The sequence below is a fragment of the Lates calcarifer genome, linkage group LG1, assembly GCF_001640805.2.
Source record: "Lates calcarifer isolate ASB-BC8 linkage group LG1, TLL_Latcal_v3, whole genome shotgun sequence".
NCBI classification, from domain to species: Eukaryota; Metazoa; Chordata; class Actinopteri; family Centropomidae; genus Lates; species Lates calcarifer.
In genome coordinates, this window is record NC_066833.1 from 7,586,979 (window position 1) to 7,608,809 (window position 21,831).

The 21,831-nt window shown below is 36.8% G+C and overlaps 1 protein-coding gene and 1 long non-coding RNA gene across 3 annotated transcripts; both read left to right on the forward strand.

Annotated features, from left to right (window-relative positions):
* The first annotated feature begins 10,596 nt into the window (after window positions 1–10,596).
* Window positions 10,597–13,796, forward strand: LOC108897101 (uncharacterized). 2 transcript variants are annotated; one of them, XR_001963238.2, is made up of 8 exons: window positions 10,597–10,714; window positions 11,638–11,725; window positions 12,046–12,195; window positions 12,435–12,568; window positions 12,742–12,875; window positions 13,001–13,092; window positions 13,347–13,435; window positions 13,536–13,796. XR_001963238.2 is itself a non-coding variant. In XM_018696525.1 (7 exons), the coding sequence occupies exons 1-6, from the start codon at window positions 10,679–10,681 to the stop codon at window positions 13,074–13,076; spliced, it is 618 nt and encodes a 205-aa protein (XP_018552041.1). In that variant the 5' UTR covers window positions 10,597–10,678; the 3' UTR covers window positions 13,077–13,092; window positions 13,347–13,487. The 2 variants fall into 2 exon arrangements, 1 of the variants encoding a protein (XP_018552041.1); XM_018696525.1 differs by lacking the exon at window positions 13,536–13,796 and having other exon boundaries at window positions 13,347–13,487.
* Window positions 13,797–13,854: 58 nt separating this feature from the next.
* LOC127142274 (uncharacterized) lies at window positions 13,855–17,075 on the forward strand. The gene is made up of 2 exons (XR_007812788.1): window positions 13,855–15,106; window positions 15,663–17,075. It is a non-coding gene; the product is annotated as an uncharacterized LOC127142274 (long non-coding RNA).
* The last annotated feature ends 4,756 nt before the right edge of the window (window positions 17,076–21,831 follow it).

Consider the following 21,831-nt stretch of genomic DNA (forward strand, 5'->3'; position numbering starts at 1 on the left):
TGGATGCTTAGTAAGCTCAGACTGACCAAACACTGTGTCCTGGAGAGGAAAATTTGAAATCTAAATCACAATGTTGTGATATCTTGTTAATTACTAATGTATTATTTTTACAACAGTCAGCGGCTGCGGGGACACCTTCTGTCTTCTGTGGTCGCTGCAGTGAAGCCAATGTGTCAAAATTTGCTTTTTGATGCTTTTATCCGCTTAGTAAGCTCAGAATGAACAAATACTGCATCCATTAAAATAAAGAGGACAAATTGAAATCTCAGCCACAGTTTTTTCAAAGGTTATTTCTAAACATTCAGATTCATTCATTCAGAAACATTAAGATTTTAAAACAGTCAGCGGCCGAGGGGACACTTTTTGCTTTTGTTTATAAAAATTAGAAACTGCCAAACATTCACGAGAGTGAATGAGAGTGGCTGAGATTTAGCCCCTTGGGTTCAGTATTTTCATACATCCTAGATGTTTATAAACATTGGAAATTGTTTTCCTCTCGGGGGATGAGTGTTTTCTTACACAATGAATGTTTATGAATATTGGAAATTGACAAACATTCACGATAGAGTAGCTGGCTGAGATTTAGATTTCTCCTGTCCTTTTCAAATAACAAAACAGTTAAGATTAGATAGACTTTATTTATCCCACTTCTGGGAAATTTACATGCTACAGCAGACAAGAGTGACAAAAATAGAAAAAGAAAAGGTAAAAATATAATATTTTTTAAAAAAGGCAAAAAAAAAAATAATAATAATTAAAGTGCAACAATCAGCATTAAAAGTATCTGTAATAAACAGAAATGTGCAGTTTGTAATATCGGAAAATTGTGATAATCAGTGAGGTAGATGAAGATGTATGTGCAAATAAAGTGACCAGAAAGTGAAGTCCAGAGTGCAGGTTTATTGTTGGGTCGACTGGTGTTTGTACAGTCTGACAGCTATTGGAATAAATGAGCTGCGGTAGCGCTCCTTCTTGTACGGTGGATGCAGCGTCTGTTACTGAAGGAGCTACTCGGATCTCCCAAAGTCTCATGCAGGGGGTGGGAGGGGTTGTCCATGATAAATGTCAACTTGGCCAACATCCTTCTCTCACCCACCTCCTCAAATGGAGTCCAAAGAGTAGTCCAGGACAGAGCCTGGACTCCATGCACCTTATTCAATGTCTTCCTGTCTCTCTCTGAGCACCCACTGCTCCAGTAGACCACTGCATAAAAGATGGAGAGGCCACCACAGTCATAGAAAGTCCTTAACAGTGACTTGCACATTCCAAAGGACCACAGTCCCAGGTATTTGCACTTCGTGTGTATTCTGAGCCTATAAAGCCTCCAAACGCAGCGAAACGTGGATTCTGACTGGCTGGCCTCACTGAGCGCCCACAAAAGGCAAATAGGTTTCCCCTTAGGGCTCAATGTCTTCATACATCCTCAATGTTTATAAACATTGGAAATTGTTTCCCCTTTTGGGCTGAGTGGTTACATAAATCCTGAAAGTTTATAAACAATTAGAAATTGCCAAACATTCACGATAGACTGGCTGAGATTTAGACTTCTTCTCTCTTTTACAGAGGACACAGCATTTGTTCATTCTGAACTTATTAAGCGGCTGTGGCGGTACGAGGCGGGTGTATTATGTTCAGGCAGTACGTGATACCCAAATTTCTTTTTACGCGACAACGCCACCCTGGGAGTTTAACCCAGGGAACTATTTACTTGGAGGACTAAGCTGAGTAAGGCACTCAGGTTCGTTTTGCCATGGAACAGAGACAAGTAGTTCAAACAACCAACATATAATGTTTAGGACAATTTCTTCTTAAAATCTATAGTAAAAGGAATCCCTGAGACACTGCACACGTGAAGCAAAAGAAAATCACCGAAGTGTAAACACAACAAAAGGGGGGACACCACCACCGGGACACCAATCCACCACCGTAGGCTCAGCACCTGAATGGGGGGAACAGAAAGCAACAAGTGAGAAACTAAAGAAAACAAATATATACTTGGTCACAAAGAAACTCAATGAATTAAATGTACAAAATCTATAATAATGAAGCAAAATAACAAATCAATGTAATGAACCAAAATCTAAATAATCACAAAGAAAATCTTAGTATCTGCAACCCACTTAACCAAAAGAAACAAAGCTAACAACAAAATCCAAAAACAAAGTCCTTAACAGTTACTTGCACATTCCAAAGGACCACAGTCTTCTCAGTAGGCAGAGACGACTCTGGCCCTGTTGTTACAGGGCGTTGGTGTTGTGAGACCAGTCAAGTTTATTGTTGAGGTAAACACCCAGGTATTTGCACTTCGTGTGTATTCTGAGCCTATAAAGCCTCCAAACGCAGCGAAACGTGGATTCTGACTGGCTGGCCTCACTGAGCGCCCACAAAAGGCAAATAGGTTTCCCCTTAGGGCTCAATGTTTTCATACATCCTCAATGTTTATAAACATTGGAAATTGTTTCCCCTTTTGGGCTGAGTGGTTACATAAATCCTGAAAGTTTATAAACAATTAGAAATTGCCAAACATTCACGATAGACTGGCTGAGATTTAGACTTTTTCTCTCTTTTACAGAGGACACAGCATTTGTTCATTCTGAACTTATTAAGCGGCTGTGGCGGTACGAGGTGGGTGTATTATGTTCAGGCAGTACGTGATACCCAAATTTCTTTTTACGCGACAACGCCACCCTGGGAGTTTAACCCAGGGAACTATTTACTTGGAGGACTAAGCTGAGTAAGGCACTCAGGTTCGTTTTGCCATGGAACAGAGACAAGTAGTTCAAACAACCAACATATAATGTTTAGGACAATTTCTTCTTAAAATCTATAGTAAAAGGAATCCCTGAGACACTGCACACGTGAAGCAAAAGAAAATCACCGAAGTGTAAACACAACAAAAGGGGGGACACCACCACCGGGACACCAATCCACCACCGTAGGCTCAGCACCTGAATGGGGGGAACAGAAAGCAACAAGTGAGAAACTAAAGAAAACAAATATATACTTGGTCACAAAGAAACTCAATGAATTAAATGTACAAAATCTATAATAATGAAGCAAAATAACAAATCAATGTAATGAACCAAAATCTAGATAATCACAAAGAAAATCTTAGTATCTGCAACCCACTTAACCAAAAGAAACAAAGCTAACAACAAAATCCAAAAACAAAGTCCTTAACAGTTACTTGCACATTCCAAAGGACCACAGTCTTCTCAGTAGGCAGAGACGACTCTGGCCCTGTTGTTACAGGGCGTTGGTGTTGTGAGACCAGTCAAGTTTATTGTTGAGGTAAACACCCAGGTATTTGCACTTCGTGTGTATTCTGAGCCTATAAAGCCTCCAAACGCAGCGAAACGTGGATTCTGACTGGCTGGCCTCACTGAGCGCCCACAAAAGGCAAATAGGTTTCCCCTTAGGGCTCAATGTTTTCATACATCCTCAATGTTTATAAACATTGGAAATTGTTTCCCCTTTTGGGCTGAGTGGTTACATAAATCCTGAAAGTTTATAAACAATTAGAAATTGCCAAACATTCACGATAGACTGGCTGAGATTTAGACTTTTTCTCTCTTTTACAGAGGACACAGCATTTGTTCATTCTGAACTTATTAAGCGGCTGTGGCGGTACGAGGCGGGTGTATTATGTTCAGGCAGTACGTGATACCCAAATTTCTTTTTACGCGACAACGCCGCCCTGGGAGTTTAACCCAGGGAACTATTTACTTGGAGGACTAAGCTGAGTAAGGCACTCAGGTTCGTTTTGCCATGGAACAGAGACAAGTAGTTCAAATAACCAACATATAATGTTTAGGACAATTTCTTCTTAAAATCTATAGTAAAAGGAATCCCTGAGACACTGCACACGTGAAGCAAAAGAAAATCACCGAAGTGTAAACACAACAAAAAGGGGGACACTACCACCGAGACACCAATCCAAACCCACACTCCCATATCCCATTGATACATATGGGTTTGGCCCCTGTGTGGGGATTCTGCTGGCATCCCAGCGTGGGCTTGCCCACAGAAAGCCCATAGGGACCCTTGTATGGGTTAGCCTATGCGGGGCCCGCAGCAATTTTGCTCTTTGTTAGTTTACTTTGGACAAACCCTTGTATCCAAATATGAATGTTGCATAAAATCAAAAGACTGGAACAAGCACAGTAATTAATCCCAATAAGATGTCCAACAACATCAAAGCATTGGATATTCAGAGAGCAAATTAAGTAAAATAAAATAAACTCATAAAACACAGCATTATTTTGGATTTCAGCTATACTGCATTTTCTTTAATGAAAATGTTTTGCCATGAAAAATGTTGGAGATACAACAAAAGCAATTTATTTAAAAAAACAAAAACAATGGAATTCAATGATTAAGTGAATATTAACAAGGTGTAGGTTGCTGATATCATTGTAATAAATAGCATAAGGTGTGCACGAGGGACAAGATAAGTGATTGGAGATAGTAATAACCATCAAGTTGGATATCACAACCAAGTATAGTAAGCTGACTGACACAGCATGCTGTATGTCTTTTGATGTCTCACGGTTGGATTCAGGTGGTTTATTAATTTTTTTGGGGATGTAGATATTATAAAACCTTGACCCATGCATTAACAAAGATGAAGCGATCTATGAAATAACATAGGGGAAAAGAGATAACTGTTTCGAATGAATTGTAACAATCCCATTGTACCCTTCAGTGTAACGAATTTCCCTCTTAAATTACAGTAAACTACTGGCAGCTACAGTTGCCAGCATGATACTGTTACATACAGTGTACATACTGTAATCTATGACAACAACTGATGAGGGGATTAGCCGTTTAATTACCGTTATTTGCACCTAACAAAATATAATGTATATGTACAGATTTTTTTTTACTGTGAACTGCAATCCATTTACAATACGTATTACTCTATACATTATTGATTCATTAACTGCTAGCAGAAGGGACTAGAGAGATATTTCTTTCTAGACTTTGTAATTTGAGAAATTACTCCTGGCAGTTCTGCTATAAAACACCATGTTTTAATATATTGAATAAACACTGTCTTTGAAATTAAAACTTCTAATTTTAAGACAAATAACATAGCTTCAAGTGTCTTTTTAGGGCATGAGTCTAATATTAAGCTTGTAAAATAAAAAATAAAAAAAATTCAAGAACTTACAACAAATAAACAGAGAGAAAAACAGAGCGATAACTTAGAGTGTAGTTAAGAGACTAACAGAGAATGTATGTGTTCAGTGACTTCACTCAAAGGCCATTCATTTCTTTAGTAGATTGATGAGGGCTGATTGATGTAATCTTTTTCTGGGTGACTTTGCCATGTCCAATCTTGAAGTCTCTCTCTGGATTTATCCCATTGACCCACCTGAAAAACAAGAGTTGGTGTGAAAAAGTTTACTAATTGAGATAATAATATAAATCTTTTATGTAGCAAATATTTCCTCCTATCAACAGCATTGTTCTTTACAAGGGGTGTAAGGATTCAATCAAATCATGATTCGGTTTGATACTCGATACAGGGCTCATGATTCCATACACTCACAATCCATCTAAGGATATTTCAAGACAGAATGAAAACAACCTAAGAGCATTGAATTCTTATTTATTTCCTCTTAGTGCAAACTGCAAAAAATTGCTAATTCATGTGGCAAGGTGATGTCGTGCAGCACTGACATAAATCGGACAAATTTTCTACTCAGCATGTATCAAGTCAATGCTGCGCGATGCTGCATTAAGTCGAATGCACCTAAAGTCAACATGGCATGTATTATAGGGTACTGATTTATTATCTAGGCTCCATCATACACTTCTTGTGGTGTCTGTTTTTGAACCTTTTTGGAATTTCTTAGGGAGTCAGGGATGCAAAATGTGATCTAAGTACATAAGTAATAAGTAAGAATACCTAGTACTAAGGAGTGTTTTACATAGGCCACTATAGTGCTAGACTGATGTCCGCAGATGTGACGTGGAAACATGCAGAAAAACCACCACGTTACTAAGGGCTTGTGACTTCATCACTCAAATTACTTTAAAGCACACCCTCTCGGTTAATATTGCTTAATTAGTGTGAATGCTGGGCAGTGACATCATCCACTCTAGCCTTTAGCCCTTCAACTTTTTCTCAAATTTTTCTGCTTCAACTCTTCTCCTGCCCACACCTTTCACTTCTCACACACAATTAATACCTCAATCTGTAGATAATTTTGTGCTCTGTCACACAGTGTGACTCCCTAAGCCATAGGATTTACGGTTTTTGAGGTAGCAGCCTCTGATCACCAAGAGGAGCCCTCAACTGCTTCACTCATCTCCATATAGCTCTCTAAAGACAAAACCCAAACCAGGCCAGTTTTAAACTGCCATACTGTGGTCATTTTTCACTTTAACTACATAAATAACACGTCTGTGTTCAGTAAAGTCTCCTGGTGCTGGTAGTTACCAGATTTCATCGACAGGACTTACGGTTTTTGAAACATTATGAGGAGTTCAAGAGGTACAAAGAGCAAAATCTGACTCTGTAGAGGCTGAGACCTTGATATTGCTATGGCAACCTGTGAGTGCAGTTGGACACAAACAGGTGTCTGTGATCAGCTGATCTCTGATGTCTGAGCTGTTTATCAAACTCTTGACTTACTTTTCTGTCAAAATCCTGCTACAAACTGTCTCCACAGCACATAGAAGACGTGGATTCACACACAGTTCAACAGTCACTCAAACAGGTTTTAGAGCAGTTTCAATCAGGAGTAACTTGGCAGTTAATTTCAGTTGATGATAGAAAACACACACAGAGAGAGATTTTCAAAGTAAAACATCAGGCCAAATAGTGGAGTACACAGAGAAAGAGGAGGACACTTGAACACAACATGTACTGTTTAAACACACAAACAGACACACACACACAACTATCATCTATATATTAACACATGGGCCATTCTGGTGGATTCCTCTTACACGGAGATCACTGATGGGTGAATTATATATAAGCTGTGTTTAAGACTTCATACCTCTTTCTCTCCATTTTAACTGTTTGAGACAAACCCTCAGCAGCTGATTTTACCTTTCAACTGTTTCTACCTCTTTTACAATTTAAATTCCAATATTTGATTCTGTATTTAGTTGTTTTTCCTTTCTGCTCCCACCCCTGTTTGGGTTGTAACTGCTCCTGCATACTTTCTACTACAGAAACCATTCAACTATCAAAAGGTTTAAACTATTAACCTTTGTGCTTATTCAACTTTCTTCAACTCTTTATGCTTTTTAAAATGTTCAGCTTTGTCTAGAATTTTGCTATTCAAATGAATGCCAAAGCTATTGGTTTTAATTTTCACCTTCTGCATATGACCTTTCTTTCTACTAATTTCAGCCATTTTAAACTTCAACAACTACTTTTGCCTTTCAATTTTTAGTTTTTCTTCTGCATTACAACAATAATTTCAGCTATTTTAAGCATTGCTTCAGCGATTCATTCAGCTCTCAGCATTCACACGCATTTTCCACAGGAAATGCATTTTCTAGTTAATGATGTTCTACCTGGAACACTCGACTGTATATGTATGAATGTAATTCTGTTATGTTCTGTATGAACTTCATGTTAACAGCATTTCAGCTGCAGCCTCAGTGGGAATCTGAACCTGGATGAAATATAAACATTGTATGAAGTGGTACACGTACACATTCATATTTCTCATTCTCATCATTACTACTGCATGTTTTTGTATGTAGTAGTAAATTCTGCCGCTTGACTGTGAGAAAAAAATACAAATGGGGATGAAACGTTTGGAAGATACCCTTGAACCCCTGAATGTATTCTTAATGAGCTCCAAACGAGAGGAAAAAAATCAACCCTTACATGAGTGATCCCACTGAGTCTCCTCATAATTTGCCCACGTGATGAAGACATGACTTGCAAAACAATCTCAGTGACTGACTACATCAGCAATGGCATTGACGGTGGCATCACTGACAATAACGATGATGATGATGATGATGACGACGACAATGACAGATTTGTAGTGACTGTTTTAGCAGCTTTAGTGATGAAGAGGATTTATTTAGTGATGTTCATGACAGTTCTAACTTTGATGACTTGCCTGTTGAACTGCGTCAGTGGATAGTACAATCTGGAGTGACACAAATTGCAGCGGATAGTCTGCTTAGAATTCTAAATAAATACATCCCTACACTCCCAAACTGTGCAAGAACTTTAACGAAAACAAAACAGTCACACGAGGTAAAAACAACTAAGGTAGAGAGTATGTCCATTTTGGCATATCAAAATATCTGATCGAAAAAAAGAGGGACTGCTATCATAATGCAGGTAAACACAGATGGAATGCCACTGTTCAAAAGCTCTCCAAAACAAATCTGGCCAATACTGGGAAAATTCCCCCTTGAAACGGATTCATTTATAATTGGAGATTTTTTGTGGAAACACCAAACCACACGATCCAAATCAGTACCTTCAAGAATTTGTTGAGGTTTCCACATTGGAACAAGGGTTCACTGTAGCAGAGGGTATTTCATTTGTCCTCAGAGTGCTTTATTTATGATGCTCCAGCACAAGCATTCACAAAGATAATAAAACGGCATACAGGCTACATTCCTTTTCCTGAAACGTCATCTAACTGGAGAACAGATGAGACCTTTGCAGAACAGCATGATGAAAATCATCACAGAGGTTACTCAAATCTTAGCATCTAAAGTTTGGGCATGGTCACACACTTTTGCTTGGACTGCATGCATATTGTTTGTCTCAGTGTTGCATGGAGGATGCTCAAACTTTGGGTTAAAGGGGACCTGAAATACAGATTGGGCTCTCTACAGATCAGTGCCATCTCTGGAAAACTTTTGGGGATGTCACAATACGTACCTTGTGAGTTTGCTAGAAGGCCAAGATCACTGTCAGAACTAGACTACTGGAAAGCCACTGAGTTTAGGCAGTTTCTTTTGTACACTGGTCCAGTGGTGTTGAATGGTGTTCTCCTGGTTCCATTCTATGCTAACTTTCTTACTTTGTCCATCATCTATTTGATGCTTTCTCCCACTCTGTGTACCCATTAGTGTGATTATGCAGATAATCTGATAAGGTACTTCCTTACACAGTTCAGGCACTTGTATGGGGTTGAGGAGATTGTGTACAATTGTTCACTGTTTGTGTCATCTGGCAAATGATGTGAGAAGGTTTGGCCCATTAGATGTGTCTGCATTTCCTTTTGAAAACTTCCTGGGACACGTTTAAAAAAAGATCAGAAAGTCACAACACATTCTCCAACAGCTATCAAATGTTAAATCAAATAAAGCTATTAAATATTGAGGCAGTCCCCACAGAACACATTAACTTACCGCAAGGCAAACTCATACTTGGTGGAAAGCACTGCAATGGACCAACAGTGCCATATGTTGTTTCAGCAACACAGTACAAGAAGGCCATACTTGAAAATGCTGTAATAAAATGTAAGACAGGAGACAACTGCACTGGGTCGACCGTTAATAGTAGCTGATTTTAACACTCGGTCACCCGCCAAATACAGAACAGCAATGGAGAGTTACTTACAGTTACTGTAAGAATTGGTATTTGGGCTGACTTATATCCAAGGTAGAACTATTTGCAACACTCCCAATAATGGTCAAGAATATGTACTTCAATATTAAATTACAACAGATGCTTTTGGGTTTTAAAGACCAATGTGACCTGTTGCCATGTTCAGAAAGCACGTCTGTCACTGTAAACTTGTAATACAGACATTTTTGAAATTGTCCTCATTTTATAATGAAAAATATTAACCACTGCAGAGGCAGTGAAATGTTGATGTAATTCTTTTCCTGCTCATTTTAAGTTGTAATTGCTAAGAATTATATATATTTCTCATCAAGAATGCAGGCTGCGTGGTAAAGTACAGAGATCGTCAGAAGTACATTTGTTATGAGGGGCAGCTGACCTTCCAGTCCTTTTTGGATTGTGGTATGTGAAAATGCTTGTAAATATGCACTATGCAACTAATGGAACAACATACTGAAAGTTATTGCCATTTATCTTGCTCATAATAAGTTCAGAGTAAATGTGTAACTCCCCAAATCACAGCTTATTGGTTCATGTTTTCGGAGCTGTCTAATTATGCTCATCTGTATAAGCAATGGTGTAATAAAATGCTGTAATAAAATGTAAGACAGGAGACAACTGTGTCATGATTGGTGGACAACTTGGTTGGTTGAGAACATCTCAACCAACATCCACCACAGAGGAAACTTTCATTCTCTTGAGACAGTTTTTAGGTATGGCCCCACTGTATACAGAATTAATCAATTCTCGGGACACTGGCATCCACAAAGCCTGTGAGCTTGATGCAGAGCTCAAACTGTACAAGCTTTCTGATATCAAGGCAACATATCTTCTGCTCCCACTGCAATTCAGGTGAGTACACAGTAAAATCCGGAGAGAGTTTTTTTTCCAGAGTGAACCTTATTTTCCTCTAAAGGAGTCATATTTAAACAATTTGGAGTACAATTATTTCCTGCGACCTCTAGAGTCTGGGGAAAAATACAGTTAGTTCTATTGAAGTAAACTCCATGGCCACACCCACTAACGTCTTTTAAGTTTCGATTTTGACGCCATTACTGGTCTCTCGCTTACTGCGATGAACGGCGGAGGAGCGGATGGTTGAAGTGATTAATGTATTTTTTCGAAATATTTGGTGTAAAATGCCAAGTAAGTTATCATTATTGTTTAATTTAGTGTGTATAAGGTGGAACTGTTGAACGAGATTACAGCTAGCTAACGTTTATTGCGTAGATTTACTGCACTCTTAGCTTTGTAAAATGTTAACGTTAGCTTCTTGCTAATTAACATTACACAACTTTTTATAACCTCATTTGGTGTAAAATGCAAAGTACGTTTATCATGAATGTTTTTTGTGTGTAAGATACAACTTCTGAACAATGTTATAGAAAGCTAGCGTTACAGTGTAAGTTTATTGCACTACTAGCATAGTAAGGCATTAGCGTTAGCGTCCAGCTAAGTAACATTACACCACTTTGGTCGTTCGTGGACGGTATTTATGCTAGATGGACTGGTATTAAAACTCTCAGTGGAGCAATGTTAGCTATTATCAGACTTAACTGACAGCACGTGCAACACCTGTGTTTTACTTTGATCAGGAGTCCTTAAAAACAGGCGGACAGTTAGCCGTAGCTTGGTCAGTATAACACGTGTTTTACCCGGAACAGAGTACTGCACTGGGTCGACCGTTAATAGTAGCTGATTTTAACACTCGGTCACCCGCCAAATACAGAACAATGGAGAGTTACTTACAGTTACTGTAAGAATTGGTATTTGGGCTGACTTATATCCAAGGTAGAACTATTTGCAACACTCCCAATAATGGTCAAGAATATGTACTTCAATATTAAATTACAACAGATGCTTTTCGGTTTTAAAGACCAATGTGACCTGTTGCCATGTTCAGAAAGCAGGTCTGTCACTGTAAACTTGTAATACAGACATTTTTGAAATTGTCCTCATTTTATAATGAAAAATATTAACCACTGCAGAGGCAGTGAAATGTTGATGTAATTTTTTTCCTGCTCATTTTAAGTTGTAATTGCTAAGAATTATATATATTTCTCATCAAGAATGCAGGCTGTGTGGTGAAGTACAGAGATCGTCAGAAGTACATTTGTTATGAGGGGCAGCTGACCTTCCAGTCCTTTTTGGATTGTGGTATGTGAAAATGCTTGTAAATATGCACTGTGCAACTAATGGAACAACATACTGAAAGTGATTGCCATTTATCTTGCTCATAATAAGTTCAGAGTAAATGTGTAACTCCCCAAATCACAGCTTATTGGTTCATGTTTTTGGAGCTGTCTAATTATGCTCATCTGTATAAGCAATGGATGTCTTTGCTCATTGGTACATGGTAACGCAGTCAGATGTTGAATTAAAGATGACCTAGTTTTTTATGTTTTGTGCTGTTTTTCTTCTATAAACACACAACTGATAAATAAATAAACATTTGCAGTCTTGTTTTGTCTTCACAGTTTCCAAAAAGTTTAACATTCTGAGCTTGGACTTAAAAATCTTTGATGAATCGAAGACTGAAGTTGATGAGGAGGTGTTTGAGTTTCTTATAAAGAAACAAGACCTTGGTGTGCTGGAGATTCGTTTACCTCAAGGCCCAGATTCCAGTGGTGAGTTCCTTATTAAGCCAGAGCCTCATTTTCATCAATACAGTCCCGGCTAGCCTAACATTTTCTGAATATGTGAAAAAAGCAGATGTATGTGCTTCTTGTTTCTGATTTTGAGATCATTTTTGTGTATCTGCTCATTTTTGGATTTCACTTGTCTTTAACAATGACCAAAAGTTTCCACTGTAATTGTGTTAAAATTAGTGTTAAACACAACAGTCAATTGTCATCATGATTGCTAGATTCGTGGAGCTTCTCTACAAACAGCTCCTTTGCAAGCTCCAGTGGAGAAAATGAGGGAGACTGTGATGACACCATCATACTGCAGCATAGTCCTGGAACAAGGAAGAGAGCTGAGGATAATCAGCTAGCTCAAGTAAGCTCTACAGATTTTATTACACTCTTTCAGAAATTGTAACAAAATGCCAGACTTGGGGATTGAGCGATAAATGAAAGTTGTGACACAATGACCATGGTATGTTTAGTACTTGATGTTTTATTACTGTTTTAAACAATTCAGTGTGTTCTCGTTTTATTACTCCTACTTAGATTGAAGACATTCTGAAGAACAAACCTGGAGGAGAGAGGATCATAAATGAGTACACCTGCACCAAAAGTCTAACTGATAGCAGAAGGCATGATATGGTCAAGATATTGGTTGCACACATGACAAGCGAATATGGGTATGCTGTCACAAAATCATTATGTAACTATGTACCTAATACATAATTTTTGGCTTGGCAAATAATGCCATTTACTCACAAGTACTTTTGAGTTCGTACAGTAAAGTGTTTGTGTGTGTGTGTAGGACAAGTCCATCAAGACGTGTTAGAGGACTGTGCAAAGGGCATCACTATCTTGTTCCCATACTTGGCCGATCCTAGGAGCAAGCTTGGCTATGTAAGTACATTAAAAACTAAGTAAGTACATAAAAAAATACATTAAAAAGTGAGAGTTACAATTTAAAGATCTTTAAAAGATCTTAAGTCTAGATCAACTAAATATCTGTTTACATTTCTGTATGCCCACCAGGCCAGTTAAGTTCAGCACCAGACCTGTTAAAGTTGATTGAGAAATTCTTCATTAATAGGCACATGTGTAGTTTTAACAATAAAAAAATGAAGATATTTTGACCTTAACACTCTTTGCTTTAGGAACATTATTACAATGCAGAAGATGGGAGTGGTTATCTGGCATGGAGACTGAAGTTTGTTCCAAAGGACCTGTTATCGGTCAATAACAGGTATGTGGTTTTAATTGTAGTTAGACTTTTTTGACTCTCAGTCATGACACATGATGGGAGAATAATTATACTCTTTTGTGTTTTTCTAAATTCCTTGCAGTACTTCAAGACGTGAAAATTTCTCTGTTGATATTATGCACGATACTCAATTTGAGTAAAATTTATTCTGATAAATTTACTGTATAGCAACTCAATTGATGCATCTCATACTAGAATTAGTGTTACTGTACAGAGTGTGTGTCTGGGTACCTGTTGATCCATTTTCAGGAGGTTTCAGCAATCTTCCTATCAAAACAAATCAATTTGACCACTTTTACACATAAATTTCTTTTGTAATGGTATGATATCTTATAGATTAGGAGGAAACGCTGGTTAGTGTGTGATGGAACCAGCTGAACTTATTTTTTATCAGTTCCTTCACATCTCACTACTTTATTATTTTGCCTTTGTTGTTTTGAGGTAACTGTTGGTGGGTATACTGCTCAAGCTAAGCTGTTAAAACTGCCTCGAGCCCAGCACGTCTCAAAGACAGCTTAAAACTTGTTAGTACAGGTAGTTTAGGTTTCTATCCTCCTTCTAAGAGTATAGAGCATTTGTTAATTCTGATCTTATTAATTGGCCAAACACAGTGAAACGTGGATTGTCCTCACTGGCTTCACTGACAGACCATATATTTCAGCTGTTTTCTCCACGGGCGTTGAGTGTTTGTATACATCTCCAGTGTTTATAAATATTTGAAATTGTTTATGCTTTGGGGATGATTGTTTTCAAATATATATATGAATGTTTATAAATATTGAAAATTGACAAACATTCATGATAGAGTGGCTGAGTTTTAGGTTTCTACCCTCCTTCTAAGAGTACAGAGCATTTGTTAATTCTGACCCTATTAAGTGGCCAAACACAGTGAAACGTGGATTGTGACACGCTGGTTTCACTGACAGACCATTTATTTCAGTATTCTCCACGGGCGTTTATAGTGTTTGTATACATCTCCAGTGTTTATGAATATTTGAAATTGTTTATGCTTTGGGGATGATTGTTTTCAAATATATATATGAATGTTTATAAATATTGAAAATTGACAAACATTCACAATAGAGTGGCTGAGTTTAAGGTTTCTATTCTCTCATTTAAGAGTACAGAGCATTTGTTAATACTGAGCTTATTAATTGGCCAAACACAGTGAAACGTGGATTGTGACTCGCTGGCTTCACTGAGAGACCATTTATTTCAGTATTCTCTATGGCCGTTGAGTGTTTGTATACATCGTCAGTGTTTATAAATATTTGAAGTTGTTTATGCCTTGGGGATGATTGTTTTCAAATATATATATGAATGTTTATAAATATTGAAAATTGACAAACATTTATGATAGAGTGGCTGAGTTTTAGGTTTCTACCCTCCTTCTAAGAGTACAGAGCATTTGTTAATTCTGACCCTATTAAGTGGCCAAACACAGTGAAACGTGGATTGTGACTCGCTGGCTTCACTGAGAGACCATTTATTTCAGTATTCTCCTAGGGTGTTGAGTGTTTACATACATCTTCAGTGTTTATAAATATTTGAAGTTGTTTATGCTTTGGGGATGATTGTTTTCAAATATATATATGAATGTTTATAAATATTGAAAATTTAACAAACATTTATGATAGAGTGGCTGAGTTTTAGGTTTCTACCCTCCTTCTAAGAGTACAGAGCATTTGTTAATACTGAGCTTATTAATTGGCCAAACACAGTGAAACGTGGATTGTGACTCGCTGGCTTCACTGAGAGACCATTTATTTCAGTATTCTCTATGGCCGTTGAGTGTTTGTATACATCGTCAGTGTTTATAAATATTTGAAGTTGTTTATGCTTTGGGGATGATTGTTTTCAAATATATATATGAATGTTTATAAATATTGAAAATTTGACAAACATTCATTATAGAGTGGCTGAGCTTTAGGTTTCTACCCTCCTTCTAAGAGTACAGAGCATTTGTTAATTCTGACCCTATTAAGTGGCCAAACACAGTGAAACGTGGATTGTCCTCGCTGGCTTCACTGAGAAACCATTTATTTCAGTTGTATTCTCCACAGGCTTTGAGTGTTTGTATACTTCTTCAGTGTTAATAAATATTTGAAAGTGTTTATGCTTTGGGGATGATTGTTTTCAAATATATATATGAATCTTTATAAATATTGAAAATTTGACAAACATTCATGATAGAGTGGCTGAGTTTTAGGTTTCTACCCTCCTTCTAAGAGTACAGAGCATTTGTTAATTCTGACCCTATCAAGTGGCCAAACACAGTGAAACGTGGATTGTGACTCGCTGGCTTCACTGAGAGACCATTTATTTCAGTATTCTCCTAGGGTGTTGAGTGTTTGCATACATCTTCAGTGTTTATAAATATTTGAAAGTGTTTATCCTTTGGGGATGATTGTTTTCAAATATATATGAATGTTTATAAATATTGAAAATTGACAAACATTCATGATAGAGTGGCTGAGTTTAAGGTTTCTACTCTCCCATTTAAGAGTACAGAGCATTTGTTAATACTGAGCTTATTAATTGGCCAAACACAGTGAAACGTGGATTGTGACTCGCTGGCTTCACTGAGAGACCATTTATTTCAGTATTCTCTATGGCCGTTGAGTGTTTGTATACATCGTCAGTGTTTATAAATATTTGAAGTTGTTTATGCTTTGGGGATGATTGTTTTCAAATATATATATGAATGTTTATAAATATTGAAAATTTGACAAACATTCATTATAGAGTGGCTGAGCTTTAGGTTTCTACCCTCCTTCTAAGAGTACAGAGCATTTGTTAATTCTGACCCTATCAAGTGGCCAAACACAGTGAAACGTGGATTGTGACTCGCTGGCTTCACTGAGAGACCATTTATTTCAGTATTCTCTATGGCCGTTGAGTGTTTGTATACATCGTCAGTGTTTATAAATATTTGAAGTTGTTTATGCCTTGGGGATGATTGTTTTCAAATATATATATGAATGTTTATAAATATTGAAAATTGACAAACATTTATGATAGAGTGGCTGAGTTTTAGGTTTCTACCCTCCTTCTAAGAGTACAGAGCATTTGTTAATTCTGACCCTATTAAGTGGCCAAACACAGTGAAACGTGGATTGTGACTCGCTGGCTTCACTGAGAGACCATTTATTTCAGTATTCTCTATGGCCGTTGAGTGTTTGTATACATCGTCAGTGTTTATAAATATTTGAAGTTGTTTATGCCTTGGGGATGATTGTTTTCAAATATATATATGAATGTTTATAAATATTGAAAATTGACAAACATTTATGATAGAGTGGCTGAGTTTTAGGTTTCTACCCTCCTTCTAAGAGTACAGAGCATTTGTTAATTCTGACCCTATTAAGTGGCCAAACACAGTGAAACGTGGATTGTGACTCGCTGGCTTCACTGAGAGACCATTTATTTCAGTATTCTCCTAGGGTGTTGAGTGTTTACATACATCTTCAGTGTTTATAAATATTTGAAGTTGTTTATGCTTTGGGGATGATTGTTTTCAAATATATATATGAATGTTTATAAATATTGAAAATTTAACAAACATTTATGATAGAGTGGCTGAGTTTTAGGTTTCTACCCTCCTTCTAAGAGTACAGAGCATTTGTTAATTCTGACCCTATCAAGTGGCCAAACACAGTGAAACGTGGATTGTGACTCGCTGGCTTCACTGAGAGACCATTTATTTCAGTATTCTCCTAGGGTGTTGAGTGTTTACATACATCTTCAGTGTTTATAAATATCTGAAGTTGTTTATGCTTTGGGGATGATTGTTTTCAAATATATATATGAATGTTTATAAATATTGAAAATTTAACAAACATTTATGATAGAGTGGCTGAGTTTTAGGTTTCTACCCTCCTTCTAAGAGTACAGAGCATTTGTTAATTCTGACCCTATTAAGTGGCCAAACACAGTGAAACGTGGATTGTCCTCGCTGGCTTCACTGAGAAACCATTTATTTCAGTTGTATTCTCCACAGGCTTTGAGTGTTTGTATACTTCTTCAGTGTTAATAAATATTTGAAAGTGTTTATGCTTTGGGGATGATTGTTTTCAAATATATATATGAATCTTTATAAATATTGAAAATTTGACAAACATTCATGATAGAGTGGCTGAGTTTTAGGTTTCTACCCTCCTTCTAAGAGTACAGAGCATTTGTTAATTCTGACCCTATCAAGTGGCCAAACACAGTGAAACGTGGATTGTGACTCGCTGGCTTCACTGAGAGACCATTTATTTCAGTATTCTCCTAGGGTGTTGAGTGTTTGCATACATCTTCAGTGTTTATAAATATTTGAAAGTGTTTATCCTTTGGGGATGATTGTTTTCAAATATATATGAATGTTTATAAATATTGAAAATTGACAAACATTCACTATACGGTGGATGAGTTTAAGGTTTCTACCCTCCTTCTAAGAGTACAGAGCATTTGTTAATTCTGACCCTATTAAGTGGCCAAACACAAGTGAAACGTGGATTGTCCTCGCTGGCTTCACTGAGAAACCATTTATTTCAGTTATATTCTCCACAGGCTTTGAGTGTTTGTATACTTCTTCAGTGTTAATAAATATTTGAAAGTGTTTATGCTTTGGGGATGATTGTTTTCAAATATATATGAATGTTTATAAATATTGAAACTTGACAAACATTCACTATGCGGTGGCTGAGTTTAAGGTTTCTACTCTCCCATTTAAGAGTACAGAGCATTTGTTAATACTGAGCTTATTAATTGGCCAAACACAGTGAAACGTGGATTGTGACTCGCTGGCTTCACTGAGAGACCATTTATTTCAGTATTCTCTATGGCCGTTGAGTGTTTGTATACATCGTCAGTGTTTATAAATATTTGAAGTTGTTTATGCTTTGGGGATGATTGTTTTCAAATATATATATGAATGTTTATAAATATTGAAAATTTGACAAACATTCATTATAGAGTGGCTGAGCTTTAGGTTTCTACCCTCCTTCTAAGAGTACAGAGCATTTGTTAATTCTGACCCTATCAAGTGGCCAAACACAGTGAAACGTGGATTGTGACTCGCTGGCTTCACTGAGAGACCATTTATTTCAGTATTCTCTATGGCCGTTGAGTGTTTGTATACATCGTCAGTGTTTATAAATATTTGAAGTTGTTTATGCCTTGGGGATGATTGTTTTCAAATATATATATGAATGTTTATAAATATTGAAAATTGACAAACATTTATGATAGAGTGGCTGAGTTTTAGGTTTCTACCCTCCTTCTAAGAGTACAGAGCATTTGTTAATTCTGACCCTATTAAGTGGCCAAACACAGTGAAACGTGGATTGTGACTCGCTGGCTTCACTGAGAGACCATTTATTTCAGTATTCTCCTAGGGCGTTGAGTGTTTGTATACATCTCAGTGTTTATAAATATTTGAAATTGTTTATGCTTTGGGGATGATTGTTTTCAAATATATATATGAATGTTTATAAATATTGAAAATTGACAAACATTCATGATAGAGTGGCTGAGTTTTAAGGTTTCTATCCTCTCATTCTAAGAGTACAGAGCATTTGTTAATTCTGAGCTTATTAATTGGCCAAACACAGTGAAACGTGGATTGTGACTCGCTGGCTTCACTGAGAGACCATTTATTTCAGTATTCTCCTATGGCCGTTGAGTGTTTGTATACATCGTCAGTGTTTATAAATATTTGAAGTTGTTTATGCTTTGGGGATGATTGTTTTCAAATATATATATGAATGTTTATAAATATTGAAAATTGACAAACATTTATGATAGAGTGGCTGAGTTTTAGGTTTCTACCCTCCTTCTAAGAGTACAGAGCATTTGTTAATTCTGACCCTATTAAGTGGCCAAACACAGTGAAACGTGGATTGTGACTCGCTGGCTTCACTGAGAGACCATTTATTTCAGTATTCTCCTAGGGTGTTGAGTGTTTGCATACATCTTCAGTGTTTATAAATATTTGAAGTTGTTTATGCTTTGGGGATGATTGTTTTCAAATATATATATGAATGTTTATAAATATTGAAAATTTAACAAACATTTATGATAGAGTGGCTGAGTTTTAGGTTTCTACCCTCCTTCTAAGAGTACAGAGCATTTGTTAATTCTGACCCTATTAATGTGGCCAAACACAGTGAAACGTGGATTGTGACTCGCTGGCTTCACTGAGAGACCATTTATTTCAGTATTCTCCTAGGGCTGTTGAGTGTTTGTATACATCTTCAGTGTTTATAAATATTTGAAGTTGTTTATGCTTTGGGGATGATTGTTTTCAAATATATATATGAATGTTTATAAATATTGAAAATTTGACAAACATTCATGATAGAGTGGCTGAGTTTTAGGTTTCTACCCTCCTTCTAAGAGTACAGAGCATTTGTTAATTCTGACCCTATTAAGTGGCCAAACACAGTGAAACGTGGATTGTCCTCGCTGGCTTCACTGAGAAACCATTTATTTCAGTTGTATTCTCCACAGGCTTTGAGTGTTTGTATACTTCTTCAGTGTTAATAAATATTTGAAAGTGTTTATGCTTTGGGGATGATTGTTTTCAAATATATATATGAATCTTTATAAATATTGAAAATTTGACAAACATTCATGATAGAGTGGCTGAGTTTTAGGTTTCTACCCTCCTTCTAAGAGTACAGAGCATTTGTTAATTCTGACCCTATCAAGTGGCCAAACACAGTGAAACGTGGATTGTGACTCGCTGGCTTCACTGAGAGACCATTTATTTCAGTATTCTCCTAGGGTGTTGAGTGTTTGCATACATCTTCAGTGTTTATAAATATTTGAAAGTGTTTATCCTTTGGGGATGATTGTTTTCAAATATATATGAATGTTTATAAATATTGAAAATTGACAAACATTCATGATAGAGTGGCTGAGTTTAAGGTTTCTACTCTCCCATTTAAGAGTACAGAGCATTTGTTAATACTGAGCTTATTAATTGGCCAAACACAGTGAAACGTGGATTGTGACTCGCTGGCTTCACTGAGAGACCATTTATTTCAGTATTCTCTATGGCCGTTGAGTGTTTGTATACATCGTCAGTGTTTATAAATATTTGAAGTTGTTTATGCTTTGGGGATGATTGTTTTCAAATATATATATGAATGTTTATAAATATTGAAAATTTGACAAACATTCATTATAGAGTGGCTGAGCTTTAGGTTTCTACCCTCCTTCTAAGAGTACAGAGCATTTGTTAATTCTGACCCTATCAAGTGGCCAAACACAGTGAAACGTGGATTGTGACTCGCTGGCTTCACTGAGAGACCATTTATTTCAGTATTCTCTATGGCCGTTGAGTGTTTGTATACATCGTCAGTGTTTATAAATATTTGAAGTTGTTTATGCCTTGGGGATGATTGTTTTCAAATATATATATGAATGTTTATAAATATTGAAAATTGACAAACATTTATGATAGAGTGGCTGAGTTTTAGGTTTCTACCCTCCTTCTAAGAGTACAGAGCATTTGTTAATTCTGACCCTATTAAGTGGCCAAACACAGTGAAACGTGGATTGTGACTCGCTGGCTTCACTGAGAGACCATTTATTTCAGTATTCTCTATGGCCGTTGAGTGTTTGTATACATCGTCAGTGTTTATAAATATTTGAAGTTGTTTATGCCTTGGGGATGATTGTTTTCAAATATATATATGAATGTTTATAAATATTGAAAATTGACAAACATTTATGATAGAGTGGCTGAGTTTTAGGTTTCTACCCTCCTTCTAAGAGTACAGAGCATTTGTTAATTCTGACCCTATTAAGTGGCCAAACACAGTGAAACGTGGATTGTGACTCGCTGGCTTCACTGAGAGACCATTTATTTCAGTATTCTCCTATGGCTGTTGAGTGTTTGTATACATCTTCAGTGTTTATAAATATTTGAAGTTGTTTATGCTTTGGGGATGATTGTTTTCAAATATATATATGAATGTTTATAAATATTGAAAATTTAACAAACATTTATGATAGAGTGGCTGAGTTTTAGGTTTCTACCCTCCTTCTAAGAGTACAGAGCATTTGTTAATTCTGACCCTATCAAGTGGCCAAACACAGTGAAACGTGGATTGTGACTCGCTGGCTTCACTGAGAGACCATTTATTTCAGTATTCTCCTAGGGTGTTGAGTGTTTACATACATCTTCAGTGTTTATAAATATTTGAAGTTGTTTATGCTTTGGGGATGATTGTTTTCAAATATATATATGAATGTTTATAAATATTGAAAATTTAACAAACATTTATGATAGAGTGGCTGAGTTTTAGGTTTCTACCCTCCTTCTAAGAGTACAGAGCATTTGTTAATTCTGACCCTATTAAGTGGCCAAACACAGTGAAACGTGG